We start from the raw sequence: 17,975 nt of genomic DNA on the forward strand, positions 1-17,975 counted from the left end.
ATACAATAAATATCCTTGTTTTTAAAACACTTTTATAAGAGATTCTTCTGCTTTTATCTCATATATTTCTCCTCAAACTAAATCTGTGTGTCTGCAGGATAAATAAACTGAAGCTCTGGAGTTGTCCAGACTCAGCTGCTCTTAATTCTGCCTGTACCATTGTGTGTGTGCGTTCCTGTGCGCGTGTGTGCGTGCATTTGTGTGTGTTCCTGAGCAAGTGTATGTGGATGCATTTCTGTGTAATCCTGTGCACGTGTGTGTGCGTGCGTTTGTGTGCGTGCGTTCCTGTGTGGATGTGTGTGTGTGCATTTGTGTGTGTGTTCCTGTGGACGTGTGTGTGTGTTTGTGTGCACGCTTCTGTGTGCATTTACGTGTGTGTGCGTTTGTGTGCATTCCTGTGCCCGCCTGTGTGTGTGTGCATTCCTGTGTGCGCCAGTCTGTGTGTGCGTTTGTTTGTCTGCGTGCGTTTGTGTGTGCAAGTGCTTGCGCTTGTGTGTGTGTTCCTGTGCACGTGTGTGTGCATTTGTGTGTGCTCGGTCTCATGTGTGATCACTTGCGTGTGCGTTCCTGTGCGTGTGTGCGTTTGTGTGAGAGTATGTGAGGCCGCATAAATAATCTCTCAGTGTTCAGTTAATGTATCATTCAGACACAGAGCAAGATATTCAAAAGCTCTTCTTATCTCTCTTCACTTCTCTCTCTTCTCTGTCCTCCATCTTTATCATTTCATATTATTATTATTTCATCCGGCTCATGTGGAGGAGGTGAAACTCTTATCTGTGTTGTTGTAAAGCTCATGAGCTTCAGTGAGCCACAGCCCATTTATGAACAGATTCAATCGAACCGCAGAGAGGAGAGTTTGTGTGACCCACACATACAGCATCAACTGTGTTTGTGTGTCTCAAACTGTGTGTCAACTGTGTTTGTGTATTCAGGAAACATACACAAGCTCATAACTGGAGCTCATTGAAATAAAAAGTTTGTTTCTTATAAAATTCCTTATAAAGAAAACTGTAAGAAACAACTGAGACGCTGAGATGTGCAGCACTTGTGTCTGCTGTGAACATTGGTGTCATCTGCTTTCAGGTTTATTGGGATGAAGTTTAAGGCGGTGACTTTCGTAGACTCCACGTTTCAGAGCTGTTACTTCGAGGATGTGACCTCCATCGGGTCATACTTCAAAAACTGCACCATCTTCGAAGCTTTCTTCTATAACACAGGCAAGTGTGTGTCTTTACACTGCATATGAACCGAGAGTTGCTTGCTTTATGAAAACTTTAATGAGCGAGTCTGTACGAATATCTGTACGCTTGAAATGTGTCACAATTAAAAAAGAATGTTGCATTTTAATGACCTCATTGAGTCTGAATGCGCTCTGATTGGCTCGCCTGTACACGGTGACTGTGATGAATGAAATGTTAATTTTATTTGAACCAGAGCTATTATAGTTTTGTTTTTAGTTTTGTTTAGTTTTATTAATATTTTAAATGAGCTTTACTTTTAGATTTTTAGTTTTTATGTTAGTTTTAGTTACATTTTTAGCCATTTTGTTTTACACTGTAGACGTTTTATTATTTATTTCATTATTTTTAATGTTGCTATATAAGATGAATTCATGTTTATCTTAATTTTATTTTAGTTTTTGTTTATTGTTATAATTTTAGTGCTTAAAACTTATTTCGGTGTATGAGGCAACATTTTAATTTTCAGTTTAGTAAACGTTTTTCCAATTATTTAAAGGCCAATATTTTATTTGATGTAATGAGCAGAAATGATTTCAAAGTTTTGTAAAACTATGAAACTTAACTATTAAACTAAAATGACCCTGACTTGGACATGCAATTAAAATCAAACGTTTTGTTTTGTATCAGAATAACCGTGATGCAGAATCTCAACAGAAAGAGATGTTTGATGTTTAAATGTCTCACTGCAGCTCACAATAGAGTTTAAACCTTTGACTTTGAAGTTAAAATTGTGTCTCATTTATAAGCATTTGAAGGCATAAGATAAGCAAATGGATTTAACAGATGAAAGATAAAAGCAAAGCCACAAGACCTAAAACAAACAATAACCAAAGACAGAATTATTTTATCTGTTAATGATGATTATTAAACAAAATAAATAATGTTTATTTAAAAATGTAAAAATGCAAAAAGGTTTGTGCTATGAAGATTAGTGGATTCAACATACAGTTTGTACCAAAAACAAATTTATGGAAACAAACCTGTGTGTGTGTCTGTGTGTGCGTGTTTGCATGTGTGCGTGTGTGTGCGTGCGTGCGTGAGTGCGTGAATGCGTGCGTGTGCGTGTGTGCATGTAAGCAGGTTATGATTGACTTAGAAACACAATGTCATACAATCTACACAACTCAGCAGAACAAACACACCAGAGAGAGAGAGAGACCAGAGGACTCATGGGAAATTGAGTTCTCTCTAAATTCATGTTTGTGAACTACGAAAAGAAATGACACATAAGTGATGTATATGTGTGCACAGGTTCAGAGAAACGCTGAAATGACTTTTTCTTTAGAACTTAACTCCCTGAAGAGAGCTCTACACTGAAATGATGCAGTTTAAACTATGACCAGCAGAGGGCAGTAGACCATCTGTCTGCCTGTAGAAAGCTTCCTTTACTTCACTTTGAAGTTCATTTCAACGTAAAACATCTCCCGTTTATTTTGTACAGATATTGATGACTCGAAACTCATCGGCTCTTCTGTTATCAACTCCACGTTCGCGCACAACAAGACGGGCTGTCAGATGACGTTTGATGACGACTACAGCGCATACTGGGTGTACTTCATCAACTTCCTTGGAACGCTGGCTGTGTTGCCTGGCAACATCGTCTCCGCCCTCCTGATGGATAAAGTGGGTCGGCTGAGCATGTTAGGTGAGAAACCTCAGTGCTTCAGTGAAACCAGATATTTTTTCTACGTGAAACATGTGATGGTTTGTTGTTTGTGTAGGCGGCTCTATGGTTTTGTCGGGCATCAGTTGTTTCTTTCTGTGGTTTGGCACGAGTGAGTCGATGATGATCGCAATGCTGTGCGTTTATAATGGACTCAGTATTTCTGCCTGGAACTCACTGGATGTGGTGACGGCTGAACTTTACCCCACTGACAGAAGGTGCGTGAACATGATGTCTCATTTACATACACACATTACTTTTAACTGTTATATTTAAGAGTAACTGTTTTCATTTTTTTATAAATCGATACCCAAACAAATAAACTTCAGTGTATACACTCTTTATTTCAAAATAATGTGAAGTGCAGATGAAGCCTTCAGACATAAAAAACATCCCGAATGTAGTCAGTGTTAACCTGTCTCTTCTTCTGCTGTAGGGGTACTGGGTTTGGCTTCTGTAACGCCATGTGTAAGTTAGCAGCGGTCATGGGGAATCTCATATTTGGGTCTTTGGTTGGCATCTCCAAATCCATCCCGATCCTGCTGGCATCATCTGTGCTGGTCTGTGGAGGTCTGGTGGGTCTGCGGCTGCCCGACACTCGCTCTAACGTCCTCATGTGACCTCCGAACCCTGAGTCTCCACAGAAACACGAGAGACGCGCTAGGGGTGAGAGAGGAGGTGACTGCATCATGTGACATCAAGTGTTTGTTTGTTAATAACGTTCATCTAAACGGATTCATTCCTCGATTGGTTGCTTTACTCTTTGGACTCGTCCGTGGCCCAGGTTAGACCAAACAGAATTCCTATGCGTTAGTCTGTCTGTAAATAAAAAAAGATTGTTGTTTGTACTTGAAAATGTCAAAAGAAAACATCAAGTGTCGCACTGTGACTGTTTGATCTAAGCTGGGCGCCGGTGTTTTAATGTCGTCGAGAAACCTTTACCTTTAGGTCACAAACGTAAGATATCAGGTAATTTTAATGCTTATGACGAGGACTCATTTTGAAACACTTTTTGATTTGTTTAAAATGACACTTTTACACTCAAATGTGAGTACAGAAGGAGGTCATTTTGAAACGTAGACTTTAGCGATGATGACACCTTTTAGTCTGTTCCGAGGTGACTTCCACCGAAACATTTCTTAAATAATGAACGAGAACAATCCAGTTTACATTTTCTGCTTTTGATGATGATTTAGCAGAAGAACACGTCCGAACGCTCTCGCCATGTTATCAATGTAGCTGCTGATAGAGACTTCATTCGTCTCGTGTGTTTTTCCTCAGGGGTTAAAGGTCTCTAAACACGTCTTAACTTTAACCTCAGCTGCTACGCTTCTCCGCCACACCGCCGCGTGTGTTTCCATTTGCAAACTCTTCCTCTGAATACTGAATGGCCTTTGCTTTCCTATCTGTGCCTCCTCTGTCAGCTTCTTGTAGGTTGTAGTGATGCATCGTAGGGCATAATGTCGTGCGTGTGAATCTGTTCCTGTTTTTCTATTCTCATCACCGAACGAAACGTCCTGATGGTTCGTAAATGCAGTATGACAGAACATATAGGATGGCCACATCTTGAATAATAAAAGCCATTGAGTCTGATGTGAGATGCACTGAATACGTCACGTCCAGAAACATACTCTATGCAAGTATGCAAACGCAGCCGTGAATGCTTAGTCGACGCTTTACTTTCTTCAGACGGTCTTCACTGTTCATGTCAGTGTGATGCAGACAAACAGAAGGTGGGAGAAATGAGATCTGAGCCGATACACCAGATGTGTTATTCAGGTAGATATTAAAAAAGAGAAAACCGAAAACTGATATTTTTAACTCTCAATGTCCCTTTCAAATCTGTATGTTTCAGGTCTAATAATCTTAATCATTTGATGTTTTGTGTGTGTCAGAGAGTCAAGACTTTGAGAGGAAAGTCAAATGTAATGGGCAATTAAATAAATCTTGTAAAGCGTTGCCCGTCGGGTGATAACATTGAATCATTATATTTTTTAATGTCAGATGTGTTTGTCTCAAATGTACTTTATGTGTAGATAGATCTTGTATTTGTGAAAACAGAGTTATTCCTTTGTGTCCATAGATGTTTATTTTGGATGCTTATGTGGTTTCGGGGTGTTATGTATTTTGTGTTTTGAGGATAATGTTCCATAGTTCAATCATGTGGTCGAATGGAACTGAATTTGAAGTTTAATGGGTTGCACAAGATGGCGCCGGTGGGCTGTTGCTACTCCAGAGTCTGTAGACTAATTTCCAGTCGTATAAGACTGAGGCTGTATCCAAAATTGCCCACTATACCATCGTTCACTATTCCCTCCTTCACTATACCCTCGTTCACTATTCCCTCGTTCGCTATTCCCTCGTTCACTATTCCCTACAGTTGTTCACTAATATAGTATTCTTTAAGGAGCGGTGAAAACGAGTGTGTAAATTCGGACACTCAGTGCACTGGAAACGAGGGAATTCATTCACCACGAGCATCACGTGATAGATGGCTATTATCAGCTATACCGTAAAATAAATCTGTAAAAAAAAGCATTTTCTGAAAAAAGGAAAAACTAGAATATACTACAAAATATGTTATTTTTATCTGTAAAATTATAGGATACAAGGATACATATTAAACAGTTTTCCCCATTTTTCTTGTAGATGTGTTGTCTTGTTCTGTAATTTTACAGTTTTTGACTGCATTGCAAAATAAATTGTGAAAAAAAGAAAACTTGTTAAAAAAATTAAATTCTGGCTGCTGGGACACTCTGGGGCACCAGAAACAAACTGTAAAATAACAAGTTATCACTGTAAAATTACACTCTCCCCCTGTTTTTCCTGTAAATGTAACCATATTATAAAAATATATATAAAAAGCAGTAACATTTAGTTTTTTTTACATTTTATGTGGAAAATCTGTGAGAAAATAAAGGAAAAACTGCTATTTTTACAATGTATCGGTGAGTTTACATCGGTTGTACAGTCGTTATTATGGTGCATCATGGGATTGAATGAGTGCACTCAATATTTCCATTATTCAATTCAATTCAAGTTTATTTATATAGCAATACACAATGTGTATTGTTTCAAAGCAGCTTTACAGGGGCAAACAGGAAATAAGAAAAGTTAAAACACATTATGAATTCGGACACCAATAAAAATGGATGTCTCTTCAAATAGTGCACTATATTCGTGTATAGGGGGTTAATTGTTTGTTTTTAGTTGTTTTGCTTAACGGAATGTTTAGCAATGTAAAGAGGATCGGTCATATCGCTTATGTTACTTTTTTGTTACCTCCCAAAAATCCTGCTTTTTCCATACAGCGTTATACGACCGGAAATGACTCTGCCGACTCTGGCATCCCAAATGCTCACCGGCGCCATCTTGTGTAACTAGCGAATTGAACTTTTTTTGCTTTATGTACTGTATTTAATTTCTGATATGAACAAGCTACACACGCGGTCTATCTGAAACTGAAACATGAAGAGTATACCGCGGTAAAATACACCCCTGCATGTGCATATTGAATCGTTGTGCTTTCTTGACAATTTCATTTGCTCGTCTGTGTCTTTTTATTGTTTGAAAGATGAATGTATTGTTATCGTGAGCGTGTGATGTCGTACTGAAACCGGGACTGGTTGTGTTTGATCTGGCATGCCAAAACGCGGAGTCGCGAAGTCGCGAATCTGCCCTGTCAAATTCATTCTGTCAAAGTGTCTGTGACGTCACCGGCCAAATGTCTCTGATATATTTGACTTTATTTTGAAAAGAGAGAAAAAGTGCCATGTATATTGTAAAAGAGAAGTGAAGTGAATTCGCGTTGGATTCACATGTACTGCTATTAAAGAGTTTCATTGTAAGACTCTAAACACGTGTTTCTTCTTTATTTCACCACAGCTCATGGGATAAAAACAATCCTGAAATTTGTCTTTTCTTCTCTTTTCTGCTCTCGTCACCCACGGAAAAATCACTAGATGGCGCATTATAACCATATTAACATTACATTGTTCATTACAGTCAGTGTCTATATGAACCACTGTAGTGTAGAACTTTCTACTACACATTCATCAACCCCCCCCCCCCCCTCTCTCTTTTAATTTCAATTTTTTATTTAAGTGTGCTTTATTGACATGACAAACTGTACATTCGTATTGCTAAAGCATTTGCAGCTGGGCTGTTAACAAATAGTACAAGTAGGTAATCAAACGAAAAGAAAGATAATCATAGTAATAAAATCATATAAAGTGTGATGTATGTAGTGCAACTAAAAGTTGTTTATAATATATGTAAATATATGAAAACAGAAATAAAGTATACTTTAAACAAAGATTTAAAAAAAAAGCAAAATATACATTAGCAGAATAAAGTAATATACAGTAATAGAATGCTATTCACAGATATTTCTCTCTCTCTGTTATGTGGGCACTGCAGTAATTTGAACATCATCTTGTGTTTGTCTCTGACTGACTCAAGGACAGTTTAATCCTACAATAATGCTTGACTGAAACTGGATCCCCTCTCTCTCTCTCTCTCTCTCTCTCTCTCATTCTAAATCGGTGTATCTCAACCTTTTTGACTTCAAGACCCCCTGTTGTTCACAACATTTGAAGCCTCCCCCATTCACAATTTCTATTCAATAAATAATCTAGAGCATGAAGCATGTACACCACTGAACACTACATCTCAGACAAGACGATAAGCTCAGAAAACTGAGTCACACATTGGGAGCTAAGGGAATCAATGTAGTCAACAGTTCTTATGTCATTTAATCAAGCAGCGTTCTGGGTATTTACAGTGACATGATTTTTAAACAACATTTAAGTAGTTAAGTAGATCTATTCAGTGCTCTTATTGGCTGCTTATTTTTAATATTAACTTATTAAAAGAAAATCACACATTTTTATGAGGCTTGAGAAATACTAATTCAAGAAAAAAAGGTAGTAAAACCTTTCATTATTTTAAAACTAATTTCTGACATTTTTAAATTTCACCCAAGTGTTCTTAAAATTTTGACTGCTAGTGTATGTTTTTCTTTTCCGTTTTATTTCTAAATAAGTAATTTTGAGGTCCCCAAGTGGGCCCCAGTCCACAATTGTAAATCATTAAATTCACTTGCAAACGTGCATATGAATCTATATATTTAAGGTGTCTTTTTTTGTAATAGACGCAAAAAAAACTTTAATTCAACTAAAACAGTCACATCAGTAATGTGATGAAATCACTTTTAAATCAGTAATGGGGATGTGTGAGTCCTCACTAAATCCCCAATGATCCTCTGATAACAGACACAACACATCTGGAGGTGTGAGACAAGACTCGTTCTCTTTAAGAAGTGTGTTGTGTTTCTGTTGATTACAGTGCAAATGCGAGCTGATGACATCACATGATGCCTGTTGCCTTTCGTGCATGTTTACTTTTCATTTATTACTTTTCTAAAACATTTGACAACAGTATATCAAGTGTTCTTTCACATGCAGCATTCATTACTGTGACTATTTATCGATTTATTCATTTGAATGTTACTGTACACACTGCAGAGATAAAGTTGAACATCATTTACATAACTGTATGCACTATGATACAGATTATTGCTTTAACTGCGTGCAAAAGGTCACATTTTAATTACACCACTTGCATTTCAGGTAAATGGTTAAACTTTAAATTGCACAAATCTCCAAACCGCACACGAACTTAAACTATCCAGGTTAACATTCAGGCATACAAAGACATGAGCTTTTAATAATGGAAGAAAACTATTTCTCTCCTCTCAACTGCATAGATACAAGTGGCACTAAAATTAGCTCGTCCACATATCAGAGAAAGAGAGAGAGAGAGAGAGAGAGAGAGAGAGAACATTTATACAGTTTCAGTTCACAAAACCTAAACCACAAAAATAGAAGAGCATTTATAACACAAGCTCAGATTAGTTATACTGGTGCAGAAACATTTTTGCGTCAAAAGAACAAAAGCGTTCACAAGAAGAGATCTCAAATAACATTACTGTCACGCATCATTTGCTGGTGTTGTGAACTCCTGATTAAATCTCTCTCTTTCTCTCTCACTGCAGAGAAACACACATCTTTCTGTCATATGAGGGGTAGACACATGACACATCTCACAGGTCACATCACGTGTAATACATGTTTTCTGTGTTTGTCATGATTCTCCATTACTCACATATTCAGGATTCTTTCTTTGTATCTTTTTGTAACGTGGGCTGATAGAAAACAGTATGTCTCATGTTTTTCATTTACTGATCCATGGGCAAAAAATGTCTCATAACCTTTGAACTTCTCACAAGAGGCCTCTTCAGACACTCATCCGGCTGCCTTGTGAAGACACAAATGTTTCTCTTTCCTCCAGACACACTGACCCCGTAAACAAACACAACTCCTCCTGTGCATGATGGACTCAAACAAAAGCACAATTGATTGCAACACAATGTTGTGTTTTTGTTGAGGTAAATAGACAATAGAAATCCACCGTGAGTTTGATGAGACAGTATTTTCAATGAAAGACTTTACAGAATTTCAAGAATGCACCTGTTCTTCCAGTCTGAACGGAAGCAGCGAGTGGCCTCAGGAGCTCAACAGAAGTAAACAGAGGAGGGTTTGAGTAGATGAATCATGACGAAGAAAGAAGGCTGAAGGTTGTATATATATATATATGTCTGGACTAATGATTGACGGGACCTAATGATCAGGCCCCTCCCCCTTACTTTTTTCATTTTAATTATAAATCCTTTCAGATTGAGTCACATTTACAGCAACATTTAAGATTAAACTTTTATATTTTAATTTATTTTTAAAATGTATTTGTGTTTGGTTGCACTTTATTTCAAATCCTTTCGCTACATTATTTTTTAATTAAATAAAAAAATATATTTTATTGTATTTAAATGAATAAATATAGCATTTAAATAATGTAAGAGACGTTTGTTTGATCGCATTGTGTGCAGTTGTTATGGCCTATGAGCATTTCTCTCTCTCTCTCTCTCTCTCTCTCTCTCTCTCTCATGTCGTCATATCACTCAGTAAGGGAACTCGACCGCATCGGTTTTCAGACTCTTTAAACTCTTAAAACTTTAATCGTTAAGCGCGCGCACGGTGTACCGGAGTCCGTCACGTGTGTTTGTGGGATTTGTGTGCGCTTCAGTTTTCGGTGAGTTCGCGGTTTGTGGAAGATTTCTCTCCGGTTTCTCCGCTGGACTTTGGTGGATTCGGTCGTCTGCACTTGTTCCTCCGGCTGTGGATCATCTACAGGTTACTGCTCCTCTTCGCCATAAACACTCACACTGTTTCACACACAGCAGCTCTTTTCCCGCGAATTGCTTTGCTACTTTGTGTCAGTTTGTTTCAAATTGTATCGAACGACAGAACAAATATTTGTGCGTTTTAAAGTAACATTACTTTTGAAAACAGTTTCTCTGTTAATGCGTTCAGACGGTTCACTGTGTTCATCTACATGTTTGTTTGTGTGTTTGCTTTATTTTTTAAACGCTGGTTTTAATCTGCACGTTGGTGTTTGGTTCGGTTTATGTGTGTTTTAATGGCAGTCGGTCTGGTGTTTAAGGGTCAGCTGGAGGTCTGTGCTTTTAAAAGGCGCATAAATTATCTCAGACTTTATATCTGAACAACAAAAGCGTCTCCTCGTTCAAAATGAGAGCACGTTTTTCTGTTTAAAACCTGCGGGAAACTGTATTAAGTCTTTAAGTTCATACGTTTTAAATGACATGTTATATATCTATTTAAATATGTATTTTTCCAATAATGCAGTCAGATACAAATATAAAGATCAGTACCCAACAGAAGATCCCATGTCAATTAAAATAAGGGTTGTGAAAACTGCAACAATGATGAAAAAACTTGTTTAAGTGAGGTAGAGATGTGGTTTAAAATAGTTTGACAGGAAACAACTGTAGTACTTACGGTTACTGTCTTACACACATTTTTAACACGCACACTGTAGTGTGACTGTCTGTAAACTCAGCACATTCTGCTGTTTTCTTGCGTGCCAACACATCTGCTGGTAAACTGTATGAATCCTCTCGTTTTAATCATGTTTTAATTCACACACAGACTCTTTCATATGAAAGCAGGAGGCTGAAATAGAAGCAGGTAGCAGTGGAATATATAGCCTGTATGAAGTGTCTGTCAGCTGAAGGTTCTCGTTACACCTGTTGGTGTGTCCATGACCCCTAAAGCCAAGAAACCCACCCTGAACATCGTAGCCTTCATTCGTTTACAGAGTCTTGCTTACTTTCGACGAAACCTGTTTAAACCCTTCAGTTATATTTGTTACAGGATATATATGTGAAACATTTCATGTGTGTTTAAACTTGGTCAACAACATGTAGCCAGTTGTGGTATTTTGAAAAATAAGAAGTTGTAATATTGTAAGCAGATTTATGGACTAGTCGAGGACAATGCATTTACTGTTTCTTATAATGAGTTTGGCTTTGTCGGAATGGCAACAACATTTGCAGACACAAGCAGAAATACTGCTTTCCCACAATGCAAACTTTAACGTCTGTTCAACCAGAATTAAAAGAGTAGTTTACTTTAAAATGAACCCTCATTGCATAGTAGGAATAAAGATTACTATGGAAAGTCAATGGGGCCTTAATTTTAAAGTGAACTACTCCTTTAAAGTCTATAGTGCTATTTGTTTAACAGTGTGACTCTTTCTGCAAACAAATGATTTGAATAAAAAAACAGTGTCTTATTCTATCTGTAAGGATGACTGACATAATCAGCTAAATTAAACTAGCTCATATGTCAAAGCATGCTACTGTTTATTATATTATCTGGCATTTTACTGTGCAGTGCTGTTTTGTTCTAACCGTACATTTCCCATCATGCTTTGTGTTAGGATAATTAGAGCAGACATCATCATTGAATCTTCCTGGGGTCTGATGGATGTATTGGTGTTAGATCGGTCCCTCAGGACATGCTTTAATGAGGAAATGCTCTTATCAATGAGTGATGTACAGTATGTTAGTCTGAACAGGGTTTACGTCGAGGGCGCAGTCATACAATGACCCACCTTCATGGTAGAACTTGATAACATCATGTAACTCTGATTTGCTGGAGCTGGATCCAACCGGTGTTATCCAATATCCCTGTGAACCAAAACCACATGGAAAGATCTTTGCTTTTGACATTTTACTGTGCGTTCAGACCTTCAGCTACTGTGTCCCTGTGCATCGTAAGTTTCTTGCTACAAGGTGGTTAGAAGACGTTCCTAGCTATGGTTGCTCTAGTAATATTTATTAACTGACTGAATGATTAATCGCAATTCCTATTCAAATCGTGCTGCTCCATCTGAAAGCACTGCACGTTTGATTCGCTTAAAACGTGCATTGAAAAAAGCAACACCCGTCAAACAACATCCTTATAAATATACTTATCATGAAAATACCTGAGGAGGCTTGAAAAACAGTGATAGAAAGATGCCAAATGCAGTCAGGAAGACGGCATTTCCTGGTTATACGTGTGGTACTTCTTCTATGGAGCATTTGAGTGTCTGTGCGAGAGCGCCCTCTGGCTTTCGGGTGCATCTGCAATTAACAGTATTTCACTGACAAACTGTGGATAAAACATCGCAGCCAACCGCCAAATCGCGTGCTGTTTCTTTTCGATTTATTGTGAAGCCCTAGTCTATTGAAACGAATGACATCACCTCGCTTTGTCGTTGGGTGTCGCTGCGGTCCGAACCGGGCGTTATAAATGCTTCTTTCTTTTTTTCTGCACACATATCTTTGTGTTATTTCTTCTCCAGCCTTGTCTCTCCTATGTTTTGTGTGGTATTTTTTGGCTTGTGGCGAAACTCCTGCTAATTGGAGTTCAGAGGTCAAAGGGTTGTGTGTCCGGCTGTCGTGTGTGTATATACAAGATAAAGCCAGCAGCTGAGCGAGACCTTTAAAACCAACCGCAAATCACTAATTGTTGTTGTTTGAGAACATTTTAAACGTGACTTTTTAGATGTTGCGTTTGTTAGGAAGCATCAGGATGTGTTGTGTTGAGAGGATGAGACCCACTTGTGTAGGATAATATTCCCAAGATTCCTCAAACATCATTCCAGAGATAATCGCTTTCCGTTTTGTGCTGAATGGGCTCCTTGTAGTGAATTGACTTAATTTCTTTTGCGTGCCATGAGTTATCGGACACGGGTGTTGTTTTTGCTCAGATAAGACCAATGCCAGCAGATTGTCAATAGGTTTGCAGGGAAACAATTTGCACGAAGAGCTGCAGGTTTCCAGGGAACGCATGATGTCATGTGACGACTTTCTATGTCCTCTATAGACTATCAGTACATCCTTCTTCATTCAGATATGTTCTGGGTTACAAATGATCACATTAATAGGTCATTCAAATTCAGACATTAGTTTGATGTTGTTTTTGTATCTGAATTACCCCTAAACCTCATGTGACCAAATACAGATGAAGTGGAAGATTAAAATCTTGTGTTACCCTCTTTTATTAGGCTCTGTGCTTTGGTCATGAATTTAGAAGATTCTCCTGAGGACGTTTAAATGTGCTTTTACACTCGTGTGTTAAAAGGGCCACGAGCCCATCATTCTAGTTTATTTTGTGATAATGATTGGCTTTATATGATCTCTCACTGAACGTATTGAACGAATGCAGGCACCGTGCGTGTGGTCTGCTTCCATTAATGTGTTTTCTGAATTCGGCAGTGAACCAAGAGCTTGGAGAGATTAAATATTTCACAAGGGAGTGTTTGAAAAGAAACAAAGTGATGTGGAGGAGAATGTTGCACTTGGGCGGTCAGCGAATTAAAAATGTTCATGTTCCTGTACAGACCGGCTCAAGTTAAAGGACTTGTGCTCATCGTAATCTAATTTTTGACAGAGGCGGCTTTTGCATCTGAACTCTTCATATTATCTATGAATGAGTGCATGTACATACACAGTCTCACTCAGATTATGCTTAATAAACTGATAATGTGTAAGGTCATGTAAATGCATAAAACGTTTTTCTTTTATCGGGGGAGGCTCATAAATGGCGTAAGCGAAACCGACTCGGCTGAAGGTCGTTTTTGGCCCATTACTCCGATTTTGCGTTGCATTTAAACGCCTTTACCGGTTTTCTCTCAGTTTTGTTTGTGCGCATGTCTGACAGGGCAATAGTAAAAGTCCCAAACAGAAGTTAAGTAACAGTAAAATAATGCATAAAAGTCCGCTCTTGAATCATGCAGGTTCTGTCAATAGGCAAATAGAAAAATTGTCAATAGGCAAGTCTCATTTCCATGCAAGCTCGGTTTTCTGCGTTGCCGGTTTATTGCATGTAAACAAGTGAAGACAGGTTTCGTTCAAAGCTGATATTTGATAGATATCCGTTTATTTTGTACATGTAAATGCACTCACTGACTTGATTCTGTATTGATTTTGTTCTCCCTGAATCTTAAACATGTGTACATAAGCTTATATTTATTCTCATTATCCAGATGATCCTTTGATGGATCTAATTTGCATGTCGGTGTTTAATAATCAAAGATAATAGTTTTGATAGTTATTCATTTAAACCATGCCATCCATACAAAAGGCAAACAGATTTAAGCTTTACCAACGTATGCATTTAAAATTGGGATGAAAATCATAAAAGAGTTCTAGCCATTGTAAATTCTTTACTGGTTGACTTCTAGTTTATATGCTCGTTTTTGACAGCCATTAAATTCATATACTGCAGATGAGCTTAAGGTCTGAACTCTTGCCAGAGAGGCGATTGGCCTGTTTTGGACACACCATAACCCTGTGAACAACACACACACACACACACACACCGTGACCCAGCCCCCTCCGTGCTGCCTGAATGAATGTGCATTGATTATATTCTATTGCAAACATGTCTCAAGTGTGCATATTGATTGCATGCTCTCACACACACACACACACACATGCATGTTTACACACATGCACACCAGCTCATTTGGCCACTGTTGTGTTGCACCTGTCACAGAGGAGAGGAAGCTCTCCAGCAGCGCTCGTGTGTGTGAGTAAGGTCTGCCATTAATATTTAATTGATGGTTTGACTCGAGAGAGAGAGAGCGAGAGGGAGAGGGTTGAGGTTAAACTGGCTTGATTTCATCCAGTCGTGGATGCTGTGATGTCTCAGCAGCACACGCTTTTCTCTGAGAGAGAGAGTGGAGGAGAGAGAGAGGGGGGGGGAGGAGAGGTAGGTTTGAATGTCTTATCATCTGTTTACTCGCATTCCAACCTCCACAGACGCTGACAGAACATCCACCTTTATGACACCTCGTAACTTACAGATTTACTCTAAATTATACCCCCGTCTAAAGCTCGGTGAAGAAAACGGACACGCTTGACTTTGGCAGACTTTCACTTCGGTTTCTGTGGATTTTGTGAGTTTGTTTGGATGCGAAAGCTTTTCTCTTCACTGGCAGTAGGTGAGTTGACATTTTTTTAGTTAGATTATTGTGGATGTCATTGAACACATCTTGTTAATTTTATAACGTTGACACACTCTTGGGTTTTTAAGGAGAGATTTGATGAAGCATCAAAACAAGTACTCATCTTTTAAGAGTTATGTCATTAAAACACTACATTATAATTTAGTATTTACTATAGTTCCGAAACACAATAGTGTCTTTGAACCTTCTAGTAAATGTTAAATATACTACAATATTTACTACGGATAACACTAGAGAATACTACATTTAAAACAATTTACTATAGTATACTACGGTATTTTCCTTGTGGATATCTAGAGACCATAGATATCATAGGTGGGCCCTTTATTGAACACTGTACACAAAGACCACCCTAGCAACCACTCATAACAGCCTAGCAACCACATATCACCTTCTTGGCAAGGCAAGCATCCCTCTCATATTCTTCTTAAAATGAAAAGATCTACTGTGTCTATAAATCTCCAGACAGAGGTATAGTTTACTTGTGGTTGTTGGCACTTGTTTGTCTCCAGAAGCCAAGATGAAGGGAGTTTTTGAATCTCCTCTGTCATCATAATTTTCCTTCGTCAGACGTTAGTTTGGCTGTGTTTCTGAGGCATGTAAAATTGGAGGATGTCGAGGAGGGGAGAGCCGATCGCTGGGAGATCAAAGCGCACACGCGTGTCTTTTCAAGACCCATCTGTTCGTCTTCATCCCCTCGGAGTGGCCGTTTCGCGTGTGTTCGTGATGGTTCCCAGTGGGATTGCCTCCTAAATTGCTTATAGATGAAGTGTGGTTTTGTTATTCGTAGAGTTAAGTTAATTTGTAGTGGACCATGCTTGTAGATGAGAAAGTGGTTGCTAGGAGGTTCTGATGGGTTGTTAGGTGATTGCTGATTGGTTAAAAAAGAGCCCACCAGTCCATCAAATGTCCTTCTTTTAAAGTCTATGGGACATCGCTGCTAAAAATATAAAGTTCCACAACAATAAACAAATGTGTTATCTATGCACAAACCTGTAAATTTACCTTTAAAGTCCCAATGAAATGAAAAATTACAATGCTTATTTTTTTATGAGATATCGCAGCGTTTATGTAAGTAATTGATCAATGTGGGTCATTCTCTTTATAAAATTTGTGTGCCCCCGTAATCTTTAGTTAAAATCTTAAAATGTACTTCCTTGCTGTAATGACTATCCATCCTTAATGACACATGATAGACGGCTTGGGCGGAGCGTCCGTTAACTCCTCCCCTTCACCTGTCATTCTGCTGCTAGTTTTCATTTCAAAATGCAGCAGCTGATTTATACATCCAATCAAATCGATGAGAAAGACGAAAGCTACACCCACAAAAATTCTTGGAAACGCATCAAAGCATGGAAGTAAAAATGATCGCTACTTCTGGTTCATGGGGGCTTTAAATGTTAAATATGTTATTGTGAACGTTGTCTGGAGTATCTTCTGTGGACCAGTCGCTTCTGTTAAACCATTCTTCATCTCCAGTTGTAGACATTAACATAACGGTGGCTTGTAAATAAATACCTTTTCAATATGACCTGTTGGAAGAATTTAATTGTGGTTTTATATTTTCCGTCTAGTTGGAGAGTTTCAAGCTCTTGGAAGGATTATTTTTCAGGAATTCATTCTCTTATTGGAAACTTTTCCCTTTGAAACCGTGGGGTCATTGGTCGTATTATGAAAACCCACACAATTGGAACGTTCTCATAAATGTTCCAAGACTATTATCATTGCTGAAGAGGCATTTTCAGTAACACAGTGCATTCTGGGAGAGCTTTATAAAGCAGGGACCGCTGAACGCTTGGAGACGGAAGGCAGCGAGCCGTCACGTTTGAGTAATTACAGTCGCTGTCATTGTTCAGAGGTGAGAGAATTCACATCTGCAAATCTAGCCATGTTTTCTAAACCAGTGATTCAAAGCAGAGATGTTTGACAAATGCAAATGAGCTGTAATGTAGCCAATTAATTTTGCAAGGACAGAAATCTTTATAAGATCTTGATGGACAAAATTCCTGATGGAATTCATGCAAATTTAACGGCGCTGATTCAGAGTTGTTGAGACCTCCTTATATTGCTTTCCTGTAGCTCAGTGGTAAGGGCACTGCGTTAACAATGCAAGGTTGTGGGTTCGATCCCAGCGGATTGCAAATATGTTTGTAAAATGTATAGGATAAAGCAATGTAAGTCGCTTTGGATAAAAGCGTCTGCCAAATGCCTAAATGTAAATATAGTTCTTATCTACAGTATATACAAGTGTGCGAGTGTGTTTGTGTATCTGTTGTGGGTTTTGTACGCCACAGACGTGCGTGAACCCTAATGAGCCGAGATCATGCAGACGTCTGGAATACGTTGGTTTTCCCCGAGGTCTTTAGTGATGTCTCTGCCTGAGAGCCTTGAGGCGTTCTGAAGAGATGAGACCCCATCCAAACCTTCAAGCCTGAACCCATTGAACTTATCCATCTGACTTTCTGTTAACTGAAGAAAAACAAACTGTGGTTGCAATGCAAATGAATCTAAAACAGCCTGGTTCATTTATGTGATTGATGCTTTTAGAATTGTTCGTATTGTCTGTCCTGCAGTCTTTTTCGGCTTGTTGTTGCATCCGTTGACATACTGAACATTAATAATAATGATCATTT

The 17,975-nt window shown here is 38.5% G+C and overlaps 2 protein-coding genes across 9 annotated transcripts in view; both read left to right on the forward strand.

The window, feature by feature from the left end:
* The window catches only part of LOC130407689 (synaptic vesicle glycoprotein 2C-like), a 38,966-nt gene extending 32,205 nt beyond the window's left edge, over positions 1 to 6,761 (forward strand). For all 5 annotated transcript variants that reach the window (XM_056730825.1, XM_056730826.1, XM_056730827.1 and 2 more), the window contains 4 exons: positions 1,084 to 1,217; positions 2,683 to 2,886; positions 2,963 to 3,122; positions 3,341 to 6,761. In XM_056730825.1, the coding sequence (XP_056586803.1) occupies positions 1,084 to 1,217; positions 2,683 to 2,886; positions 2,963 to 3,122; positions 3,341 to 3,524 (682 nt within the window). In that variant the 3' untranslated portion in view covers positions 3,525 to 6,761. The remainder of the gene's footprint in view (positions 1 to 1,083; positions 1,218 to 2,682; positions 2,887 to 2,962; positions 3,123 to 3,340) is intronic.
* Positions 6,762 to 9,922: 3,161 nt separating this feature from the next.
* sema4d (sema domain, immunoglobulin domain (Ig), transmembrane domain (TM) and short cytoplasmic domain, (semaphorin) 4D) overlaps positions 9,923 to 17,975 on the forward strand; it is a 35,388-nt gene continuing 27,335 nt past the window's right edge. For 2 of the 4 annotated variants that reach the window (XM_056730838.1, XM_056730835.1), the window contains exon 1: positions 9,923 to 10,154. The gene's annotated coding sequence lies outside the window, so the exon portion shown is untranslated. Of the gene's footprint in view, positions 10,155 to 15,067; positions 15,087 to 15,116; positions 15,319 to 17,975 lie in introns of those variants that run through there. The other 2 variants (XM_056730837.1, XM_056730836.1) reach the window with 2 other exon arrangements.

This window comes from Triplophysa dalaica, chromosome 19 (assembly GCF_015846415.1).
Source record: "Triplophysa dalaica isolate WHDGS20190420 chromosome 19, ASM1584641v1, whole genome shotgun sequence".
NCBI lineage: Eukaryota > Metazoa > Chordata > Actinopteri > Cypriniformes > Nemacheilidae > Triplophysa > Triplophysa dalaica.